We start from the raw sequence: 23,742 nt of genomic DNA, 5'->3' as shown, positions 1-23,742 counted from the left end.
TCTTGTTCAATCTTTATTAGAATGTTGATTTAATTGTTCATATGACAACTAACGAAATTTTTTTTGTTACGAACAATAGAAGGTTTAGGTGAAGACTTGTTGCCTATATGAGATAATTGGAGATAGTTTTTTATACAAGGAATTTGTTGTAAGTGATAATGATGGCCTTTATGTTGATTCAACATGTGCTTGGAAAAAAGAGACATTGATGTTCATCCTGAGGTTTATTACTTTGTGTATACCTTTGCTCAAAATGGCTTCCAGTAATGGACTCATATAAGATTGAAAAGGATAAATTTTTCTACTGTAGAGTCTGGCCCGAGCCGGCTCGGGTTTTGATAAGCTCTCTAGACTTTCTCGAGAAGAGTAGAGAAATCCTGCGGTCCACTGAAATGACAGAAGGATATTAGGTAAGGACTTTCTTGGAAGGCGAAGATTTAACACAAGATGACTGATTTGGCCTTGAGATTTTAACATACTTCGATATATGGTGGACAATTGCCTGTAGTCCTGCCTGCAGTATCAATGACTTAGCAGCGAGGAAATTGATGTTCAATGGAGAATGCTGCTGTTGGATTACTAAGATTTACCGTATGTAGTTTTCTATAATTGTGGGTAAAACCATCAATTACTGAGTTTCTGATGACACTTGAATCCTGTAACCAGTCCACGTCCTCAGGTAGATATCGGAAGCCATTGATACTGTTCCTCTCATTTGAACAACTGACCCCTTTTTTTTTGGCTTGAGCAAAATACAAGCGACCCTTCTATGTTGCAGGTTCCTCTGGAAATTTCCTAGCAACCATGCCAAGATTCCAAACTGATGCGCCCCTTCAGCTATTAAAAAATATCCTAAATTTCTAGTACTGCCTTGTGTTTTATGCTAGGTAATTACAGTCAAAGAGATGCGTAATTCTTTAAATTCTGGCATAGCTTCTGCTGAAGCCTGAAGGGAAGAGCTAATAAACTGTATGTGCTAATGCTTCTTTTCTATATGAAAAGAGATCGGGAGACATGAGAGAACAAGCTCTCTCATCTATGCTTTTCGGATGGGAAGCAATGTGTTTTAATAATCTAGGTTGCAGAGGCGAAACCACCACAACCACATCGACAGATCCAAAATATCATATACTGTCGGCGTTGTTATTTGTTTTATGTGACCGAAGTTTCTACCTACGAGCATCATTTAGCCCTGCACTTTGGGAAAAACAATCCCCTCGTGTCGTTGAATTGTCCATGAACTTGGATCCTTTTCTATAAAATTTTGCTGCTTTCAAAGGAATCTTCGGCTTTGTTTAATTTTACTGGAAGAATGCGTCATGTGATGTCTACTAGATCGGCAGCATAGGCTTTCACGAATCTCAAGGAAAGGCCGTTTCTGCTTCAATTAACCTGCTTGCCTTTTTGTATCTCTCTGCATGGTCATTGTTATTCTAATCGACAGTCGTGTGGTTGAAGATAATAGAGCTATGACAAATAGAGCTACGAGTTTTTCCTAGCTATGAGTTTTTTTTAAGAGCTACGACATTGGCATCTCAAATAGAGCATCATGAAATACGAAAATACATGCTCTTCTGAGAAGCATTATCTTCATTCCAGACAACATATTCGGACATTTAAACATATCAACAACTTGCAAGGAAAAGAAATCAAACAGTAGGTGAGTTGATGTTTCTCGAACTGGTTGTTGTTGACATTCTTAAATAAATTTCATGTGTTCATGCTTGTGTTGGTACATCCACAGGGATTGTAGGTGAAGAGCCCTCTCTTTCACCCCTTTTACCGACACTGTTATCTGCAAACTTTAAGCTTGCTGAGTGGTAACCTTTCTCTTTCTCATTCTCATTCCATTCAGCTGCATAATATACTTCTTCTGTTGCATTTGGTTTCGTGCCTTAATTACATGTGGACCTTTAATTACAAGTGGACCCCATTGTGGGAAATAAATCCGCACGATGGGTAGGGTGCAGCACATGAACATTAATTACATTAATTACTTTGCATTTTACTTAATTTTGTTTATCTTTTTTTTAAAAACTGCAGTTCAATCGGTATTCTAATAGAATGGACAAAAGTTGGATAAATAAGTTAAGATCTAGTGCTGAATATTTGGATGGAGTTCAGAATTTCATTAAGTTTGCTTTTGAGAAATCTAATATGAACGGGAAGATTTTATGTCCATGTCAAAAATATGTAAACGGTTCTGCTCTTGATCCAAAAATTGTTGAAGAACATTTGGTATGGAATGGTTTTCTAAAGGGTTATACTGAATGGGTACTCCATGGAGAGTTCATACCTTCATGTAACCAACCCTCCGATCTAGAAGACACCTTCAATTTTGGATGTAGTGACACGGAACAAAATTCTGTAGAAGAAGATGATATAAGGGGCCTACTTAGAGATGCTCTTGGACATAATATCAGAACTGTAGGAGAAGATGAGCGTGCAGTTATTGATCAGTCCATGCATGTTGAGGAATCTATACATGCTGATGACACAGCTCATTATGATACTTGGTGAAAGATTGTGATCAAGAACTGTATCCGGGTTGTAAGAATTTTACGAAGATTTCTTTTCTTCTGCATTTATTACATTTGAAATATTTGAATGGGTGGTCCAGCAAGTCTTTTACCATGCTTCTTCAATTATTAAAGGATGCATTTCCGGAAGGTGTTACTCTGCCATCATCTTCATATGAAGCCAAAAAACTGATAAAAGAGTTGGACCTTGGATATGAGAAGATACACAGTTGTCCGAATGACTGCATTTTATATCGTGGTGAAAATAGAAACCAAGAGTCGTGCCGAATATGTGGAACCCCACGATGGGGAAAACATAAAGATGACGAGAATGATTCGTTGACTGAAGTGGATGCTGCACCGACTAAGAAAAAATCGGCTAAAATTTTGAGGTATTTTCCTCTTATACCAAGATTGAAAAGGATGTTTGCATCACCGAAGACGGCTTCCTCGATGAGATGGCATGACGAAGGCCGTACAAAGGATGGAATGTTACGACACCCAGCGGATAGTCCCGCATGGAAAGCATTTGATGATAGGCATCCCGAATTTGCTTCTGATGCTCGCAGTGTCAAACTGGGTTTGGCTACTGATGGGTTTAATCCCTTTCGAACTATGAGTTCTACATACAGCACTTGGCCGGTTGTTTTGGTTCAATATAATTTACCTCCATGGATGTGTATGAAACAGTCTTCACTCATTTTGTCAATGGTTATTCCAGGTGATAAGGGCCCAGGTAATGATATTGATGTTTTTTTGCAGCCTTTAATAGAGAAATTGAAACAGTTATGGGAGGGTATTGATGCATTTGATGCTTTTACTGGTCAAACATTCAAATTGCGTGCAGCTCTTATATGGACTATTAATGATTTTCCTGCATATGCTAATTTATCCGGTTGGAGCACTAAGGGGCGTATTGCATGTCCTTCTTGTGGAGATTCAACCCATTCATATTGGTTAAAAAATGGAGGAAAGTTCTGTTATATGGGCCATCGTCGATGGTTAGAACCAAACCATCCATTTCGATTTCAGAATGATCTGTTTGATAGTACCACAGAGTTGCGTTCTGCCCCTATTCCACCAACTGGTACCGAAGTTCTTAGACAAATGCATGGCACAAATTACATACCTGGTAAGGTCTCCAAATGTTTAAAGAAGAGGGGAAGGGAGGATGTTGGTAGCTCATTAAATGAAGGGTTAATATCAGAGATTTTAGAGGATGCTAACTTTTTTGAGAATGATGACAATGCATATGGACAGGAAAATGATGATGATACATTGGTTGCTTCTACACATAAACAGTTATGGAAAAAAAGGAGTATTTTTTTTGATTTACCTTATTGGGAGTATAATCTTCTTCGACATAATCTTGATGTCATGCACATAGAAAAGAATGTTTGTGATAACTTGATTGGAACATTGTTAAATCTTGATGGAAAGACTAAAGACAACTTGAAAGCGCGTCTTGATTTGAAAGATATGGGCATACGACAAGAGCTTCATCCGACAGAGCTTGCCAATGATAAATTTTATATACCTCCTGTATGTTATACAATGTCTACTCAAGAGAAAGATCTTTTCTAACAGTTCTGAAAAATTTAAAGGTTCCTGATGGGTACTCATCGAATATTTCACGATGCGTAAATCTCAAAGAGCGAAAACTTTCAAATCTTAAAAGTCACGATTGTCATATTTTGATGCAAGATATCTTTCTATTGGCTTTAAGATCGTCAACACCGAAACAAGTTTTTGCAATTGTTTCTCAATTATCATCATTCTTTAAGGCATTATGTTCTAAAGTTCTTGATCCTAAGGAGCTTGATCAATTGGAGTCTAATATTGCACTTACACTATGCAATATGGAAAAGATCTTTCCTCCTGGGTTTTTTACTATTATGGTTCATCTACTCATTCACTTAGCGGCGGAAGCTAAACTTGGTGGCCCGGTTCACTACCGATGGATGTATCCTATTGAGAGGTGATTTTTCTAAACTCTAATATAATTATTTAATAATCAGTTTGATTTTGATATTTATTTTAAAAATTTATTGTTGAAGGTTTTTTATGCGCTTAAAAGATTATGTACGCAATCGAGCCTATCCCGAGGGCTCGATTGCTGAAGGATATATTGCTGAGGAGTGTTTGACATTTTGTTCGAGATATCTTGAAGGTGTTGAAACGGTTTTCAATCGACCTCAAAGGAATTGTGATATCATAGAGAATGCAGATGTTACAAGTTCTCATCTGGCGGAAGAGTTTTGGGAAAAGTTGAAAGTGTTGTTCTTGACCAGAAATCGTTGGCACAGGCACATCGCTATGTCTTACTTCATAGTGATATAATATCCGAGTCTCGCAGGTTAGTACGGTTAATTGAAATCTAAATTTACTGTCATGTTAGGAGAATGTAATATTAGTATTTAATTAAAGATAACCTTGATCGTGCAGAGAATTTTTAATAGCTCAGCGAAGTCTCAACCATAACATTCGTCCTACACCAAGGATTGAGCAACGATGGTTGGTTGAGTTATTTCCAGAATGGCTTTTCAAACAGGTTAGATGTCTAATATATTAAGCTTTTTTTTTAATTTTATAGAGAGAAATTAATCATTACTTCTATAATTCTTTTTAGGTGCCAATGATGATGGAGAGGAATTGTTCCGAGGAGTTAATAGTCATTGCTCGAGGTCCGAATAATATTGTCAACAGATATGGTGGGTTCATTAAAAATGGTTTTAAATTTCATCCTAAAGAGCGTGAGAAATTTAGAAAAACCCAAAATAGTGGGGTTATGGTTGAGGCGGATGGAAAAAATTATTATGGTGCTCTAACAGATATTTATGAGCTGGATTATTATGGAAATTTTAAGGTAGTATTATTTCGATGTGATTGGGTGGATATAAACTCACCTAGAGGTTTGAGGCAAGACATAAATGGATTCACACTTGTAAATTTTTCAAGGTTGATACATACTGGTGTGTTATTGAAAGATGATCCATTTGTTTTTTCATCTCAAGCTCGACAAGTATTTTTTGTGCAAGACTCAAAAGATAAAAATTGGTCTCTCGTTATTAAGACGAAACCTAGGGACTTGTATGATATGGGAAAAAGGTTGGAAGAGGAGGACGATGATACTTATACTCAGTGTATGCCTTATAATGTTGTGCCAACTGATGAAGTAAATGCGCCAATGAGTTTGATCAGGATGGATGTTGAATGAGAATGTAGTTTCATAATGGTGAGTACAATTTATGAAGCATACATTGAATGAGTTATTATATTCTCTTTTATTAGTCCTTTATTTAGTATAAATTTATCATTTAAACAAATATTGATTCTTTTTTGTGCATACCAGGTAACAATATGCCCCGAGGGAGACTTCAGTTGTTTTTTCTCAAATGTTTTGATGCTCCAGAAACCAGAAATATTTACACAATATTTTGCAGTGGAAGTCCTGCAGAACTTGTATGACGATTATCTAGCTTATTGTTTTCTTTGTATTGAGACAGGGGATGTAACTTGTTTAGCCACTGTTCCGGTGGACATGAAAGCAGAAGCCCACTTCATTGCAAAGGAGGATGGGGTCATTGCTGGAATTTCTTTTGCAGAGATGATTTTTAATGAGGTTGATCCATCATTAAAGGTATAACTCCTTGCTATAAATTCTCCAAGATTCAATATAATGCTCGCTAGTTTCATTCAGCAGAATTTTTCTGGATAATTTGATAGGTTGAATGGTCTCAGAAAGATGGAAACTATGTTCACAAAGGCATGCAGTTTGGCAAAGTATATGGTAAAAATTTAGATTATAACATGACTTGGTCTTTTGATTATACTCATGAGAATGCTTGTTTATTTTTCTTTTTTATTTGTTATGTTAAGGATGTGCATGCAGCATTATTGTGGCAGAAAGGGTTGCCCTCAATTTTATGCAAAGAATGAGTGGAATAGCAACACTTACCAAGGTAGCTTTCCATGTATCAACTAATATTCCATGGTCTTTTTTCCAGCCTCAATCAGAATAGCTTTACATTTTGCATGGTTCTTCATGCACATATTCATTGCGTTGTGTTGGGTTTGCTAGGGTTGTAGTGGTAAGATAGCTGAAATTATACTGCCTTTTTTTGTAAAGTCCATCTTGAATTTGTAAAGAAAACATAAACATAAATTTTCTGACCAGGTTTCCATCAATTGAGGTCACGCCTTTCATATCTAATGTGTTCAGATTTATGGCATCATTCTCATTTTTATAATTGTTATGATGTATTTTCTGGATGCAAGGCTAATGCTGGAAAGATTTTGCTGTTTGGTAATTCTCACATGACTGCAATCGAGTGATTAACATTTTATTTCAGGACTGTCTTCATGTATTCTTCTTGGGCACTTGTTCTTATTAGACTGCCATTATCTTTAGCTTCCTTGTTAAAGCTTGTTCTTGTCTGGCTGCATTGGAGCAAGGAAGGCAAATCCATGCAATTCCATAAAGTTGGACTGTGTGTCAAATGCTTTTGTGGGGATTTCAGTTATGGATTTGTATGCAAGATGCAGAAATTTAGAGGATTCATACAATCTATTCAAGAGGACGGATGTAAAGTATATGGCCTCTTGGAATGCCCAGCACAGAAAACAAACAAAAGCTCTAGAGTCTGGACCTTTTCAAAAAGATGATGTTGGAGGGCATACAACCTGTTAAGATCACCTTTATTGGTGATCTTTCGGCCTTTAGCCATTCAGGGTTAATTTCTGAAACTTATGGCTATTTTGACTCTATGCGTACAGATTATGACATTGAGCTTGACATAGAGCACCATTATTGCCTGCTTACATTCTTGGCGGGTGCAGGGCTTCTTCCTGAGGAAGAAAAAGTATTGGCAGGATCACTTTTAATCCTTCAGCATCCATTTGTCGGGTATTGCTTGGTGCATGTAGAATTCTCTTTTCCCTTATGTTACTCAAATTCATTACCTGTGCTTGTAAATCTATTCTTCTCCTAGTCATGATTTAACCTAATAATTGGCCAGAGGATATATAATTATCCAATCCCAAGCTTGGTTTGCTCTTATACTCGCTATCGAACATATTTCAAGTCCAATAATCCTTTTGTGATCTCTACAAGCAAAAACAGTCAGCTACAACTTTAATGATATTTTTCTTCTTTCATCGCTTGATTCATAATCAGCTACAAATACCATGGAGCTTTAGCATAAATTATGTTTAAAAGAACAAAACATTTAGCCTCAACAGCAGGCCAGAGTTGCTATGAATTTAGAATATTAGGCTACTTTTAAACTCTCAGAATCATGGACTGCTCATCGTATCAACTTATCGAGCTTTTGCATATATTTATAACACTTTCAACTTCCTGAGCGATTAAATTTGACTCTATTATAGCAAAGTCTTGTTGCATTTGACTTCCATCTATAGTGTATCTTGCGTTATTAATACGTTTGCTTTGACTCTTGATTTGCAGATTACTACAGCAACAACCACTTTCATTGTTCTTGGTTTGCAGATTATATTTATAACTTTTGTCTTTCTTATTGACTCTATGTGAGCCATGTATAATTGTTTCTCTAAGCTGCTGTTGGGAAATAAAAATGTCTTTCTTATTGTTTCTTATTGCAGCTGTTGTACCCAAAAAAAAAAAAAAAAGCAGCCCAGAACTTTATTTACTGCTAGACAGGTACCTTGTGCTTTGGTTGTAGTTAATTGTTGTATTAATTCTTTATTGTTGGTCAAACAGGGTGGTACAGTGCAAGTTAGGTATTTATTGTGCTCATGTATTAATTTTAGACTCAGTCAATAAGATGAGTCAGCATCCAGTGAACATATATTAGTTAATGACTTTGAACTAACCAGCAAGAGATAAAGCCCGTAAAGCATGCATGACGCAATGCCCTCATCTTTTCAACGTTATATTCTTACAATGCCGGCGCCAAGGTTGCATCTCCCTAATTCTGTTTTATTTTTTTTCCAGCATTTTGCCTGTCCATAGAGGGGATTGTGGTCCGGAGATTCTTGATATTATCTTGAACAAGGTACCCGTCTACTTCAAAATCATGTAACAGATATTTTAGTCTTAATTTATTAGTTTTCGTATCCAACTTTTTTAAAGTTTGGTCCTTCTCAGGATGATCCTGATGGTGATTCAGACATGAACAACCAAGCAGGCTTCTTCTGTGGCTCGCCGCCTGTGCGCACTAACAACCCAGTAGTCCAAGATGCGAAGTTCGCTAAACAAACTCGAGAGTTGGCTTCTCATTTAGGAAACTTGATACATATTGTAGGTTGTGTACTTAGGAATTTGCCTTGTATGTTTTTAGAATGTTTTTGAAGCACAATGTAATCAAATATGATAATATGAATGTAATCAAAGTTCTTGTTTGTGACTCATATTTTGTTATATATGTGATTCAGTGTATTTGTTTCTATTGTTTTGTAAGAATTTAATGTACACAGAGTATTTAAAAATTACTGTTACAAAATTTTTTTTAAAAAAAATTTAATGCCGACGCTTATAAGCGTCGGGAAATGCAACAGGAAAAAGCTAATGGCACGCCTTTAACGACGCTTTTAAGCGTCGGCCTAAACCCGTTGTAACCAACCCTTCTCCCCGACGCTTATAAGCGTCGGAGTATGATTGAAGAAACGACGCTTAAAAGCGTCAGGAAATGCAAGCCTTTAACGACGCTTTTAAGCGTCGGCCTAAACCCGTAGTAACCAACCCTTCTCCCCGGAGTCTGATAGAAGAAACGACGCTTAAAAGCGTCGGAAAAAGCAAGCATTTCACGACGCTTTTAAGCGTCGGAGTATGATAAACGGAACGACGCTTAAAAGCGTCGGCATAGACCAACGACGCTTTTTAAACGCGTCGGGTTAAACCCGACCCACGCCCACCTGCCCGACGTCTGAGCCACGCTTTGCGAAGCGTGGGCTGGGAATTCGCCGACGCTTATAAGCGTCGGTAGAGACAAAAAAAGCGCCGGGAGTTATTCCTTCTTTTGTAGTGATACCCTCGTAAAATACTTGTTTTGCTATTCTATCTTTTTTTATTCTTATTTTTGCATATGTATCCATCCCATCTAACGCCGTTAAAAAATTAACAGTTTTAAATTAAAATAACTAAAATATCTGTAATGGGCAGGCGTGTAAATAAAAATTTTTATAGGGATATATAAATAAATAGAAACTTTACCACATTTTTGGAGAAGAATTTGGGCAAATCTAATTTGGTCGGAAAAGACATCCAGTCAGAATAGATGACCTCCGTCTACAAGCCAAATTTCATATCACACTATTTTTTATCTAAATGACTGATTGGACGGAACTTGGTGTCTCCCTGCTCCCCTCTCAGGAGGACGAAAAAAATCCCAGACCTTCCAAAATCCAATTCCATTGCAGAAAACTGACACATGACCCATATTTAGTTGAGTGTTCCCTCACTTTCTCCTCAAAAGTAAAAAGAAACAAAAACCAAAAAACAGAAGAAAAAAAAAAAGCCAGCTACCAAGACACCGAGGTATCAATAGTGTAATAGATCGAGAGAGAATCCTGACTGTAAACCCTAGACTAGATGGACCGGCACGGACCAAAGTCGGCGGTCCATCTGGAGATTTTGGGAAGAAAGGCGGTGGAGATCGGCAGCTGTTGAGGCGGTTTTAACCGCCTAACAGCCGCGATTCCCACCACTCCAAACTGGATGGAGGGCTATAAAAGCCCATGGAGTCCTCTGTATGGGACTCCATCGACCACCCTCTTACCTTCCTTAATCTCTCTTCCTTCCTTGCAAAAGAGACGGATCGGGAGCAGCGGCACCGGAGGAGGAAGGATCCTTAACTCGTCACCGCATTGACTGTCGAAGCAGACATAGTAGCTCGCCGGAACGCCTCACAGCTCCTCGGAGCTAGGTAAACCCCTAACCCTTTCTCTCATTTATGATTTACATGCTGCTAGGTTAGATCTAATCTAGCTAGGAGAGGGTAAACAGAGAAAGAAGGGTAGGAAGATGATATAGTAGAGGGGAAGACTTCACCATGGACGGCATCCATCCGACATTGGATCGGTCGACCGAAGGCCATTGAGGGCCCATGCTGAAGAACCTTCCCCTCCACTCGATGGTGGCTTCCTCTCCCATTAAAACCCTAGATCTAAAAACCCTAAATGTATACCTACTTTCTGATTCAAGGAAGGGTCCTCGGCTCGGGCAAATCCGGTTTCCATGGGTGGAACCGGTTTGATCTCAGCCGAAAGTGGTCGGAGAAGAAGAGCCAAAGGGGATCTCCTTTTTTTGGCCATGGACGCTGCCAGCTCGGGCCACCGTGGATGCCATCGGGCTGACTGCGGATGTCGGCTGCATGTTACGGGAGCACCATCGGCTTCAGCCGGTTCCGCCGCTCCTCGATGGGTGGCCGTGCCCCATCTCCACCACTGGAGGTGGAGGAGGAGAGCGGCCAGTTGGGCTGCGGCTGCTGCAGGTGGGACCGCAGCCGCCGCAAGTGCCGCCGGTTGGCCGCAGCGCCGCTGGCTTTGGGCCGGCCTCCTCCCGAGCACCTTTCCAAGCTCGCCTCCTAGTTTCATGGGAGAAGAGGAGAAGAGGAAGAGGAGCTCGAGAAGGGAAGAAGAAAAGAAAAGAAAAAGAGGAAAAGAAGGAAAAAAAAAGAAGAAAGAAAAATAAAATAAAAAATTCTGTGGGCCGAATTGGGCCTGATTTTGGGTTGGGCTTCAAATAAATTTAGCTTTAGAAGCCCGAGACCGGGCTAGGCCCTGGTCTGAGCCCAATAATCTTAAACCCAGTAATTGGGTCTGACCTGAACCAGTATGCAACTGATCCAGACCTGAACCAGAAATTGCGTCAGATCTATGCAAGTGACTCAGACCTGAATTAGAAATTGGGTCCGATCTGAACCAGTATATAATTGACCCAGACTTGAACCAGTAATTGAGTCAGATCTGAACCAGTATGCAATTAGCTCAGACCTGAACCAGAAACTTGGGTCAAACCTGAACCAGAAAATTGTTTAGACCAAAATCAGATATTGGGTGAAACCCAAATTAATGATTTGAATAGACCTAAATCAGAAATTGAACCAGGTTAGAGATCTAAGAATGAAATTGAGTCCTATAGGTGGATTGTAAACTGGGTAATTAAGAAAGATTGTAAATAAATAAAGTTGAACGTGCAATTAACAATTAATTTGATGATGTTGCTAGGCAATTGAAGACTTGGCACCTAAACCTAAGGTCGGTGGGCAAATTAAGATAAGTAACCTTGATATAATCTTATGGTTTATCAAATACTTGTGATTACTTGATTATAAAATTGTATATGATTATTTATGTTTTACAAAATTAGGATCAAGCATGTGTTAGCAATAGTTGCATGATTTTAATTAGATGACATTCATCATGAAAATCATATTATGTATATAAATTGATGATTTGTTAGAAGTATGCCCTAGAAGCCAATCTGGCTGACACATTATTAATTCTAGGGCATAATTTGGTACTTGACTTTATTATTATTGATTAATAAATGGGCATTCTTTTCATTCATATTGTTTATGTGTCTATGAATCGTCCAAGGAATTAATAAGATGATGATACATATTCTCAAGAGTTGAGAATTTGAGCCATGTATCATTGGTGATTAATTTCTAAATGCTCCTGATTAATGGATCATCACGAGGACGGTGATCGATCTGATCAGTGCACACATCGCTTTCCTTATGGATGGACGAGACTCGAGTCCACAGTGTAGGGACACTGAAGTGACAATGCAGGTGCTTGTTAGAGAACAAGGGTACTGAGCGTGACCAAGACAAGAAGTCACTTGGATGTCTATCCACTCGTCAGTGACTTGCTTGATGTTGCAGTAGTGTGACTGGTCCTTTGACCTGCGGTGCTTCGGCTACTCACAGTAAGGTTATTGTAGTTTGACTGCACATACACATGGTCTCTAGTCATATGGGTCCTTGTAGTGTAGATTGGCTGCAGTAAGTTCACTGTAGGAGTAGAGTACGCATCTACAAGGAATCAATCGACCTTGATAGATGAGAAGTGATCCTATGTGATTTATTAGACTGAGTTCTAAGACCTTAGCCAGGGCAGTAATATTCAATGAAAAAAGAGTTTTTCCACTATCGAACTCAAGTCGAGTTAATCTAGACATATGACAGACAACGAGGTTTGACGAGTTATCCATGACCTCCGGTCTGTAGGGATCCACGATAGAAGGACTGTATCACACGACAACTGCACCTAGAGGTTCATGATTTCATTCTGCTGGGTGGCCACTCTATGCTGCTAGGTGTCACTGGTGGATGGTGAGACTCACAGGGTATATCTTGATGATCGATAAACCCTAATGAGTTGAGTTGGAACTGTTCCAATCCATTGAAAGGAGTTTTCAATGATATTGTGATAGAGATCACAATATATCTCACTACCAGTCAGAATAGAACCTATGGGGTCACACACACTAGAAGTATTGACCGATCCGATGGTTGAATAGTGATTATGAATCATGAATAATCAATTCGATTGATAATCAGTTGAAGAAGGAATACTGGGAATTAATTAATTGGACTTAAAATATGAATCCTACTTGGAGTAGGATTCCTAGAGTCCTAATTGGATTAGGACTGAAAATCCTACTTGGACTAGGACTGGGAATCCTACTTGGAGTAGGATTCCTACAATCCTAATTAGATTAGGATTTTGAATTCAATTTGGATTCCTACTTAGAATAGGACTCCTAGAAATCCTAATTGGATTAGGACTTCGGATTCAAAGTCAAGTCCTAATTGGATTAGGACTAAAATTAAATAAGTCCTAATTGGATTAGGATTTCTTAAGTCCTAATTAATTATTAATCTAATGAATTATGATGACTCCTAATTTGATTAGGATTGAAAGGTTCAATTGAGTCATGGTTCAATCAAATCCTAATTGGATTAGGATTTGAAGGGAAACAAGTGCATCCAATCCTTTTTGGAAGAGGATTGAACCAACTAGGCTTAGGCCCCACGCCCCACTTGATTAGATCAAGTGGGGGCGTGCGTGATGGAGAGTTAGGAGGGAGGGTTGGCCAAAATCAAAGAAAAAAGAAGAGGGGCATGCGCCCCTCCTCTTGGTTCCTAAAAGGAAAATAATGAAGCTCCTAAAAGGTAGGAGCTCCATATACTTTTATAAGGAGTAAAAGGCCAAACCCTAGATAGATTTTCTTCCTCTCCTCTTTCTTGTGCCGTGGCCCCTTCCTCCTCTTGGTCTTCAGCCGCCATCAGCAAGGAAGAGAAAGGAGGAGGCGTGCATCACCTATTCCATCTTCTTCCCTGGTTCTAGCGCAGGAAAAAGAAAAGGCTGCGAAGAGCCTTGTGTTCTTCATCCTTCATCCCTTCTTCTTCCTCCTCCTTCCTAAGGAAATCAAAGGTTGATTCAAAGGAAGGATTTCAGCCATCAAGAGTTATCTCTGCAAGGGAGCTAGCACCCCGGGGAGACAAGAGAGCTTTGATCGGTTCTCTACTTCGTGTGGATACCCATAGAGGCCGGACGCGTGAACGGCTTCAAGCGAACCTTCTTCCAAAACCACAAACTTCAGTTTGCGGTGATCATCTACCCGCACAAGGTGAAGATCTGGTCTTCCTAATTGTTTAAAAGGTTTTAATCCTAATCCATCTACGAACGGTTTTTGAAATAACGTTCATGAGATGAACGTATGACCCCGTACATGCCTCTTCCGCGGCATTTGAAAAATTTTTAATTTTCTGCGGCATGGGCGGGTTTCCAACAGTGGTATCAGAGCCTAGGCTTCGTAGATTACGATTAGGATTAAAAGGATCAACGCATATTAGATCTGAAAATTAATGGATTATGGCTACTGATTTTTATGCATGCTGAATTTCAGGCTGCAGAATTTTTCTGCATGCTGAATTTTGGTATGCATTGATTAATGATTCTGTTATGTAATTAATATGATTACAATTATTTAAGAATCATCCCTTGCATGATCAGCGACTCATGAGATGAGGTAATCAATTAAGTTTCAGATCTGTAAATTAAAATTATGCATGTGATGCGAATAGTGATGATCATGGATGACCCTTTTGTGAATGTGCTGAAATGTTCGGCGATGTAATCTGTGATAACATGTAAATCATTTTTTCAGATGCCTGCAAGCATCTTAAATTCATGTATTAGAGACCTGCGTGTCTCATCAAAAAGGGTTGTAATTATTCTTTTATTTTTGAATTTTATCTGGGATGTAATCTGTGATGTATGTTGCACGTCGATGGTTGATCGATGTATGCCTCTTACAAGCAAGCCTTGCGCGGATTAAGATCATAGGTTGATTGAAGATGGATCAAGGAGTTGATTACAATTGAACCTAAGGGATCAAGATCGAGTCAAGAGTTGAAGACGATCAAACCAATTGACGTGCATGTGCTCGTACTATGACCCATCCTGGATCCATGATCATCACCAGTTACATTTACTTTCTTATATATATGCCTGGATGTTTAATGTTTATGCCTATACATAGCGGGTAGATGGAAGTGTGCATAAGATGCGAGTTGCCAATCGAAAGAGACCTAAACTAAAACCTCCTCAATCAAGTCGACAGTGAACCAACATGAGCGGGTCATATTAGATTAATTGATCTAATTGGTGTCTAGGAAAGCATGAAAGGTGGTTACTTAATTAGGACCTTACTCTCAGAGTAAGGGGAGCCTTCCACCTGCTTACCTGGCCAATTATTCGATTACCTCTTATGAAGAGCTCAAGGTTGCAAACACTAAGACCTGATTAACCAATATTAAGTCCATAGGTCTTCCACCGTAGTAGAGCTGCTAAGGTCTTTCTGATGTTGACTTGTCTCGGCTGGATACAGTGGGCAAGTTGCATCGAGGGGCTGGACCTCTCTATAGATATGAGATGTTGTAGGGGTAAAAGGTGGAGTTGGGTACCAATAACTGTTAGGTGAGGACTCAATGACGACTTTATTTCTACGGTTATACGGTGGGTCTGACTTAACTAAGGAATGGGACCAATAACTGTTAGGTGAGGTCTTCATGACTTAGAGACCAAGTAGCACTGCAACATGCTTGAGAAGCATTGTACAAGAGTTGTACACTCATCCATTCATGTGTCACCAATAACTGTTAGGTGAGGCGGCATGTGAATCGGTGAGACCGCAGTACTCACTAGAAATCCTAGTCACGTAGGATTTTCGTTTCCTACCAGGGGAGTGTGAGGGATTCGAGAAAATAGTGGGAGGTACATTTGTTCTAAAAGACCCTAGAACAAATTAGGATCAAGTACAAAATTCTAACTAGAATCTTTACTCTCTGAGAATTATAAAGTCAGCTTCTAGACTTTTAACTCATATCCTATAGAACAACCGTTTGACCAAACCCAATTATAAAGACTGGCTCAGCAAATTTCAAAAATAATTTTAAATATCAAATTAGGGTATGTGCCTAGACCATGGAATCCCCATGTTACCAATCTGTCCGATCACTGATCAGCGTAAGACGCATGCTAAGTGGACGAACAATGACAGTAAGGTTAGGTGCTGCACAATGGCATCCATGTCCAATGAATTACAATGCCAGTATGAGAACATGAAGACTGTCAGGAACATATTAAATCACCTGCAAGAGTTGTATGGCGATCAGAGTCGCGTAGCATGTTTGAAGTGTCCAAGAGGCTCTTCAAGGCAAAGATGCGCGATGGACAGTCTGTCCATGATCATGGTTTGACCATGATAAAGGACTTAGAGAAGCTTGAGAAGCTCGGCATGACCATGCACAAGGAATTGCAAACGGATTTGATCCCACAATCCCTTCTAGCTTCATATAAACAGTTTATAGTAAATTACCATATGAACAAGATTGTATGCACCAAAACAGAATTGTTAAATAAATTGGTAACTACCTTAGGGGCCTTGAAGAGTTCAAGGGGCATCGTTCTCACTGTCGAGCTGGTTTCTACTTCCAAGAGAGAGTCTATTTGGAAGAAGAAAAAGCCTGCGAAGAAACAGAAGACCGAGAAAATGCCAAATAAGAAAGTTCCAAGAAAAAGGCCAATTGCAAGGAAAAATGTTTCCATTGCATCATGGACGGCCATTGGAAGAGGAACTGTCCTACATACATGGGAAGCATAAAGAACTAAAGGGTGACAGACCTTCAGAAAGTATGTCAGATATGCTCAAGATACTTAGGGACTGTTACCTGTTGCTAGCAGAAATTTGTATTTCTGTATCTTAGCACAGAAAAGATCTTTTTAAGACTACTATTCCATTATTGTGAGAAATAAATTAGGTTCAATGTAGTTTTATGATTGACAGTCTCTATCACATACATATGGATGTATCTGTGAATGTATCTGAGCAAACAGTGAATACCATAGGATCTAAAAGATCCAGAAATGAGATAAATCTGAAGTATTTGTGGCCCCTTAGGCTTGGCCATATAGGAGAAGACAGAATAAACAAATTGGAGAAACATGAGCTTCTGGGCTCATTAACTTTTGAGTCATATTCGATTTGTGGATTCTGCCTTCAAGGAAAGATGGCCAAGTTGTCCTTTGTAGGACACAGGGAGGTCCACTGAAATACTTATCCTAGTACACACTGATGTGTGGTGGCCCATTCGATGTGCAGGCTAGGAGTTATAATTTTTACTTCATTTACCGATGATTACTCACGATATGGATATGTGTATGATACACAAATCTGAAAACTTTTGAAAGGTTCAAAGAGTTTAAATATGAAGGTAGAAAAACATACAGAAAACTCCACTAAGGTTCTTCGATCAGATCGAAGAGGTAAATACCTTAGTGGAGAGTTCCGTGATTATCTCAAGGAGAATGGTATAGTTTTATAATGGACTCCTCCTGGTACACCTCAGTTCAACGGTAGTGTCGGAGAGGAAGGAATCAGACTCTATTGGATATGGTCCGATCCATGATGAGCTTCACTGATTTACCCTTGTTTCTTTAGATAGATGCCCTATTTTTAGCTATTTACTTATTGAATAAATTCCCTCTAAAGTCTGTTCCTACCACACCATATGAGATAATGACATGGTAAGAAAGCCGAGTCTTGGTCATCTCAAGATTTGGGGAATGTCCGGCCCACGTCAAAGCGACAACAGGCGGACAAGTTAGAGGATAGGACAATTAATGCTCGTTTTATTGAATATCCTGAAAGAGTTATTAGGATACGATTTTTTCGTCCCAAAGGATCACAAAGTGTTTGTGAGACGCCATGCTATCTTCATAAAAATAGTTTATCCTTGATAGAGGCAGTGGGAGGAAAAATGAGCTCTAAGAAAAAGTCCTCTAAAGAGCAACGAGCCATTGTGCCTATAGAACCTATTCATAATCTAAGCCAGTACACGTAGTACCTACTCTACCTCGTAAATCTAGTAGGATCTCCCGTCCGCCTGAAAGGTACTTAGGTATGCTTACAGAGGATGTAGAGGAAGTATTCCTCATGGGAGATAGGGATCAAGATAAGGATCCCCAATACCTACAACGAGGCAATGTTAGACATTGATTCCGGGAAGATGGCTGGAAGCGATAAAGTCAGTAATGGACTCCATGCATTCCAAGTCAAATCTGGATCTTAGTGGATCCACCAGAAGGTATAGTACCTATTGGGTGTAAATGGATCTACAGAGAACATTAAGTTTGGATGGCTAGGTAGAGACCTATAAAGCAAGGCTAGTGGCGAAAGGTTATAGTCAGTGCGAAGGCACTGATTATAAGAATACTTTTCCACCTGTAGCATTGCTGAAGTCCATTCGAATATTGCTCGCTGTTGTAGCATATCATGATCCTATAATGATGATCACAAGGTCTGTAAGCTGCAAAGGTCCATCTATGGACAAAAGCAAGTATCTCGGAGTTGGAACACTCGTTTCAATGATATAATCAAATCGTTTGATTTCATCAAGAACGAAGAGGAACCATTTGTTTATAAGAAAGCTAGTGGGCAGGGCTATTGCATTCTTCGTATTGTACGTGGATAATATCCTTTAAATTTGGGAATGATATTCCCATGCTAACTTAGGTCAAGGTTTGGTTGTGTAAGGAATTTTCCATGATAGACCTTGGGAAAGCATCCTATATTTTAAATTAAGGTCTTATAAAGAATAGATCTAGAGGATGCTTGTCCTATCACAGCATATGTACATAGAGGGAGTGCTGAAGGAGGTTCGGCATGAAAAACCTCTAAAAGGGGATTATTACCCCTTAGGCATGGGATAAATCACTCCAAGAAGATGTGCCCCAACCACATCTGAAAAGATTCAACGGATGAGCAAGATCCCTTATGCTTCGGCTATAGGGAGCCTCACATATACCATGCAATATACGTGATTTTGATATAGTACATGCTGTGAGTGTCACGAGCATATATCAGTCAAATTCAGGCAAGAAGTACGGGATATCTGTTGAAGAACAGTCTTAAGTACTTAAGAAGAACTAAGGACATGTTCTTGGTCTTTTGGGAAGAAGATAGGGTAGAAAGATTACACACATATTGATAATAGAAAGTCTATACTATGTGCAATGGTGGATCAGTAAATTGGAAGAGTTCAAACAGCCGATCATTGTAGTTTCTACCTTAGAAGCTGAATGTTAAGCCGTCTCTAAGGGTTGCAGTGGAAATCTTTTGGTTTAAAAAGTTCATTGCAGAGTTAGGTGTAATGTCATCAGATGTCATAACACTCTACTGCGATAACAAAGGCACCATAGCACTAGCTAAGCGAGCCAAAGGTCTCACCAGAAATTGAAGCACATAGAGCGGTAGTTTAACCTAATAAGCGACTACCTCAAAACGAAATAAGTAGAGGATCAGAGAGTAGACTCCACAGAAAATGTGGCGGACCCATTCACTAAGCAGCTTAGTCGGCCAGAAAACTAAAGCGCATCCTTTGAGAATATGGAGCTTAGGTTTATGGCTGATTGGCTTTAGTGCAAGTGGGAGATTGTTAGAAGTATGCCTAGAAGCAATCTAGCTGACACATTATTAATTCTAGGTCATAATTTGGTACTTGACTTTATTATTATTGATTAATAATGGGCAGTCTTTTCATTCATATTGTTTATGTGTCTATGATCGTCCAAGGAATTAATAAGATGATGATACATATTCTCAAGAGTTGAGGAATTTGAGCCATGTATCATTGGTGATTAATTTCTAAATGCTCCTGATCAATGGATCATCACGAGGACGGTGATCGATCTGATCAGTGCACACATCGCTTTCCCTTATGGATGGACGAGACTCGAGTCCACAGTGTAGGAACACTGAAGTGATAATGCAGGTGCTTGTTAGAGAACAAGGGTACTGAGCGTGGACCAAGACAAGAAGTCACTTGGATGTCTATCCACTCGTCAGTGACTTGCTTGATGTTGCAGTAGTGTGACTGGTGTCTTTGACCTGCGGTGCTTCGGCTACTCACAGTAAGGTTATTGTAGTTTGACTGCACATACACATGGTCTCTAGTCATATGGGTCCTTATAGTGTAGATTGGCCTGTAGTCAAGTTCACTGTAGGAGTAGGTACGCATCTACAAGGAATCAATCGACCTTGATAGATGAGGAGTAATCCTATGTGATTTATTAGACTGAGTTCTAAGACCTTGGCCAGGCAGTAATATTCAATGGAAAAGAGTTTTTCCACTATCCGCACTCAAGTCGAATAAATCTAGACATACGACAGACAACGAGGTTTGAGAGTTATCATGACCTTCGGTCTGTAGGGATCCACGATAGAAGGACTGTATCACACGACAACTGCACCTAGAGGTTCATGATTCCATTCTGCTGGATGGCCACTATATGCTGCTAGGTGTCACTGGTGGATGGTGAGACTCACAGGGCATATCTGGATGATCGATAAACCCTAATGAGTTGAGTTGGACTGTTCCAACCCCATTGAAAGGAGTTTCAATGATATTGTGATAGGGATCACAATATATCTCACTACCAGTCAGAATAGAACCTATGGGGTCACACACACTAGAAGTATTGACCGATCCGATGGTTGAATAGTGATTATGAATCACGAGTAATCAATTCGATTGATAATCAGTTGAAGAAGGAACACTGGGAATTAATTAATTGGACTTAAAATACGAATCCTACTTGGAGTAGGATTCTAGAGTCCTAATTGGATTAGGACTGGAATCCTACTTGGACTAGGACTGGGAGTCCTACTTGGAGTAGGATTCCTACAATCCTAATTAGATTAGGATTTTGAATTCAATTTGGATTCCTACTTAGAATAGGATTCCTAAGAAGTCCTAATTGGATTAGGACTTCGGATTCAAAGTAGAGTCCTAATTGGATTAGGACTAAAATTAAATAAGTCCTAATTGGATTAGGATTTCTTAAGTCCTAATTAATTATTAATCTAATGAATTATGATGACTCCTAATTTGATTAGGATTGAAAGGTTCAATTGAGTCATGGTTCAATCAAATCCTAATTGGATTAGGATTTGAAGGGAAAACAAGGTGCATAATCCTTTTGGAAGAGGATAGACCACCTTGCATTAGACCCCACGCCCCACTTGATTGATCAAGTGGGCATGCGTGATGAGGAGAATCCTGGCCGAAATCAAAGAGAAAGAAGAGGGGCGTGCGCCCCTCCTCTTGGTCCAAAAGGAAAATAAAAGCTCCTAAAAGTAGGAGCTCATACTTTATAAGGAGGTAAAAGGCAAACCCTAGATGATTCTTCCTCTCCTCTTTCTTGCCGTGGCCCCTTTTCTCTTGGTTTTCAGCCGCCATCAGCAAGGAAAGAAAGAGGAGCCGTGCATCCTCTTTCCATCTTCTCCTTGGTTCTAGCGCAGGAAAAAAAAAGGCTGCAAAGCCTTTGTTCTTCATCTTCATCCTTCTTCTTCTCCTCCTCCTGGAAATCAAGGTTGATTCAAAGGAGGATCAGCCATCAAAGTTCTCTGCAAGGGAGCTAGCACCCCGGGAGACAGAGAGCTTTGATTGGTTCTCTACTTCGTGTGGATACCCATAGAGGCCGGACGCGGTGCGGCTTCAAGCGAACCTTCTTCCAAAACCACGAACTTCAGTTTGCGGTGATCATCTACCCGCACAAGGTGAAGATCTGGTCTTCCTAATTGTTTAAAAGTTTTAATCCTAATCCATCTACGAACGGTTTTTGAAATAACGTTCATGAGATGAACGTATGACCCCGTACATGCCTCTTCCGCTGAATCTGAAAAATTTTTAATTTTCTGCGGCATGGGCGGGTTTCCAACAATGATGATACCGAAGTTGCACAAAAATCAAAGTTTTCAGCATGATCATGAATTTTATTTATCATGATGCCATTATTCATTTTCCAATGTTTCTATGAAATAAGATTTATGAAAAGCATGATATGTTTTAAGAACTCTCAGATCGCTACGTATGACCTCCGCCAGTGGGTAACAGTAACTAGGCATATGACCCCCTCAGTGGGTAAAAGTAACTTGGCTTTACGACCCCCGCCAGTGGGTAATTGTAACTAGAAAATGACCCTACAGTGGTAAAGGCCTTGCCATGGGAATAAGAGCGGCCATAGCTATACTACCATCTGAGAGTACGGATTTCAAAGCATGGAATAATGACAAAAGTTTTATGATGTATAATCATTTTTATGAAGTTGCATGAATGGACATGCATAGTTTTATGACTGGTTTGATTATAGAAAATACTTTTTTTATTACAACTGTTTGTTCTTCAAATAGTGCATTAGCATACAAAACATTATGCTTGATCCGATAAGATTATGCTTGGCTACTTATTGAGCTTTATAGCTCGCACCATTTTAATTATGTTCTTATAGATGAATAGGAGACGCTAGGAACAAGGAGCGTGACATGCTCTAGGGTTATGAGAAAGATGGAATGTTAAATGTTTATTTTTTTTAAAAGCTTTGTATGGATTCTAATACATGAAACATTTAATGATCTTCATGAATATAGTTATTTACAATTTGAGGTTTTAAAGTGGCTGGGTGTTATTCTATGCTTAACTTGGCAATAACACGGTCGTGTCATGATCCGAACTCGGGGCGTGATATTTAGTGGTATCAAAGCAATAAGTTTAACCATGATTTAAAAACTTTAAAATTAATCATGGGATTGGGTAGCTAAGTTAGCTTTCACATAATTAGAATCACGGTAAAAACAATAATAATATTTTAAAATAAATAAATAAATAAATAAAAAGAGGGAAAAAAAATATATATATATAAATACATATGTATGTATAATGTGATGAAATGGATAATGATTAATACTATATTTTGATAGGTGACGATGAGTGATAGCAAGAATGAAGTACTGGCTAACTATAAAAGAAAGGGAATGAAAACATCATCCCAAGAAGCTACCAACATGCCAGCTGGGCCAGCTCCAAACGCTATAGCTACTCAGGCAGATCTTGCTAGTGTATGCCAACTGGTGGCACAGTTTCTTCAGCAGCAGCAGCAGCTCTCCTTCCGACCTATATCATCTACGGATACCTATTATGAGAAGTTTCGGAGGCTGCATCCTCCAATGTTTGAGGGAGAGGCTGATTACTTGGCTGCTGAGACCTGGATTCGGGAGATAGAGGAGATGTATGATGCCCTACAATTTTCCGAGGAGGTCAAAGTCAAATTGGCGGTTCCTATTCTCCTCTTCTTTCTACTCGACTTATGATCCAGAATTGATACATACAAGAAGGCAGATATATGTTGGGTTAGGTAAAATTCGGTAGGCCACGCCATGTTCTGGTGGATAGCTATGAAGGCTGCTATTCAAGAAAATGGTGAACAACTGACATGGGAGGAATTCAAAAGCAAATTCTACAATCAGTACTTTTCCCAGTCAGTGAGATTGGTGAAGCAGAACGAATTTTTGGTCTTGAAACAGACCAAGAATATGACAGTATTGGAATATGCTAGCAAGTTTAATGAATTGGGCAGATTTTGTCCTCAGTTTATGGAGGAAGAGATAAGTAAAGCTAATAGGTTTGAACAAGGCCTGAGATATAGGATCCGGTCTAGGTTGGCTGTTCTGATTTTCACTAGTTACCAGGATGTATTAGAAAGGGCTCTAAAATTAGAAGCCGAATTGAATAGGGCAGAAAAGGAAAGAGGTGATCTGAAGAGGTTCGGGCAACTGGGGATCAGAATGCGAGGCCAAGAAATTCTGGAGAAAATGCAAACAAAAAGAAGA

At 39.3% G+C, this 23,742-nt stretch overlaps 1 protein-coding gene and 1 long non-coding RNA gene across 3 annotated transcripts; both read left to right on the top strand.

Moving 5' to 3' along the window:
* Positions 1-5,485: 5,485 nt before the first annotated feature.
* On the top strand, positions 5,486-6,594 carry LOC120108421 (nicotinate-nucleotide pyrophosphorylase [carboxylating], chloroplastic-like). Of its 2 annotated transcripts, none has more exons than XM_039122023.1 (4): positions 5,486-5,754; positions 5,872-6,159; positions 6,246-6,362; positions 6,485-6,594. In XM_039122023.1, the coding sequence occupies exons 1-4, from the start codon at positions 5,752-5,754 to the stop codon at positions 6,539-6,541; spliced, it is 465 nt and encodes a 154-aa protein (XP_038977951.1). In that variant the 5' UTR covers positions 5,486-5,751; the 3' UTR covers positions 6,542-6,594. The 2 variants fall into 2 exon arrangements, with proteins under 2 accessions (XP_038977951.1, XP_038977950.1); XM_039122022.1 differs by having other exon boundaries at positions 5,493-5,754; positions 6,246-6,309; positions 6,399-6,586.
* Positions 6,595-7,511: 917 nt separating this feature from the next.
* LOC120108420 lies at positions 7,512-8,919 on the top strand. Its single transcript, XR_005509786.1, has 3 exons — positions 7,512-8,199; positions 8,494-8,554; positions 8,647-8,919. It is a non-coding gene; the product is annotated as an uncharacterized LOC120108420 (long non-coding RNA).
* The last annotated feature ends 14,823 nt before the right edge of the window (positions 8,920-23,742 follow it).

The sequence above is a fragment of the Phoenix dactylifera genome, unplaced genomic scaffold (assembly GCF_009389715.1).
Source record: "Phoenix dactylifera cultivar Barhee BC4 unplaced genomic scaffold, palm_55x_up_171113_PBpolish2nd_filt_p 001327F, whole genome shotgun sequence".
NCBI classification, from domain to species: Eukaryota; Viridiplantae; Streptophyta; class Magnoliopsida; order Arecales; family Arecaceae; genus Phoenix; species Phoenix dactylifera.
Note: the sequence above shows the minus strand (reverse complement) of the source record. Positions and strands in the feature narration are given on the sequence as shown.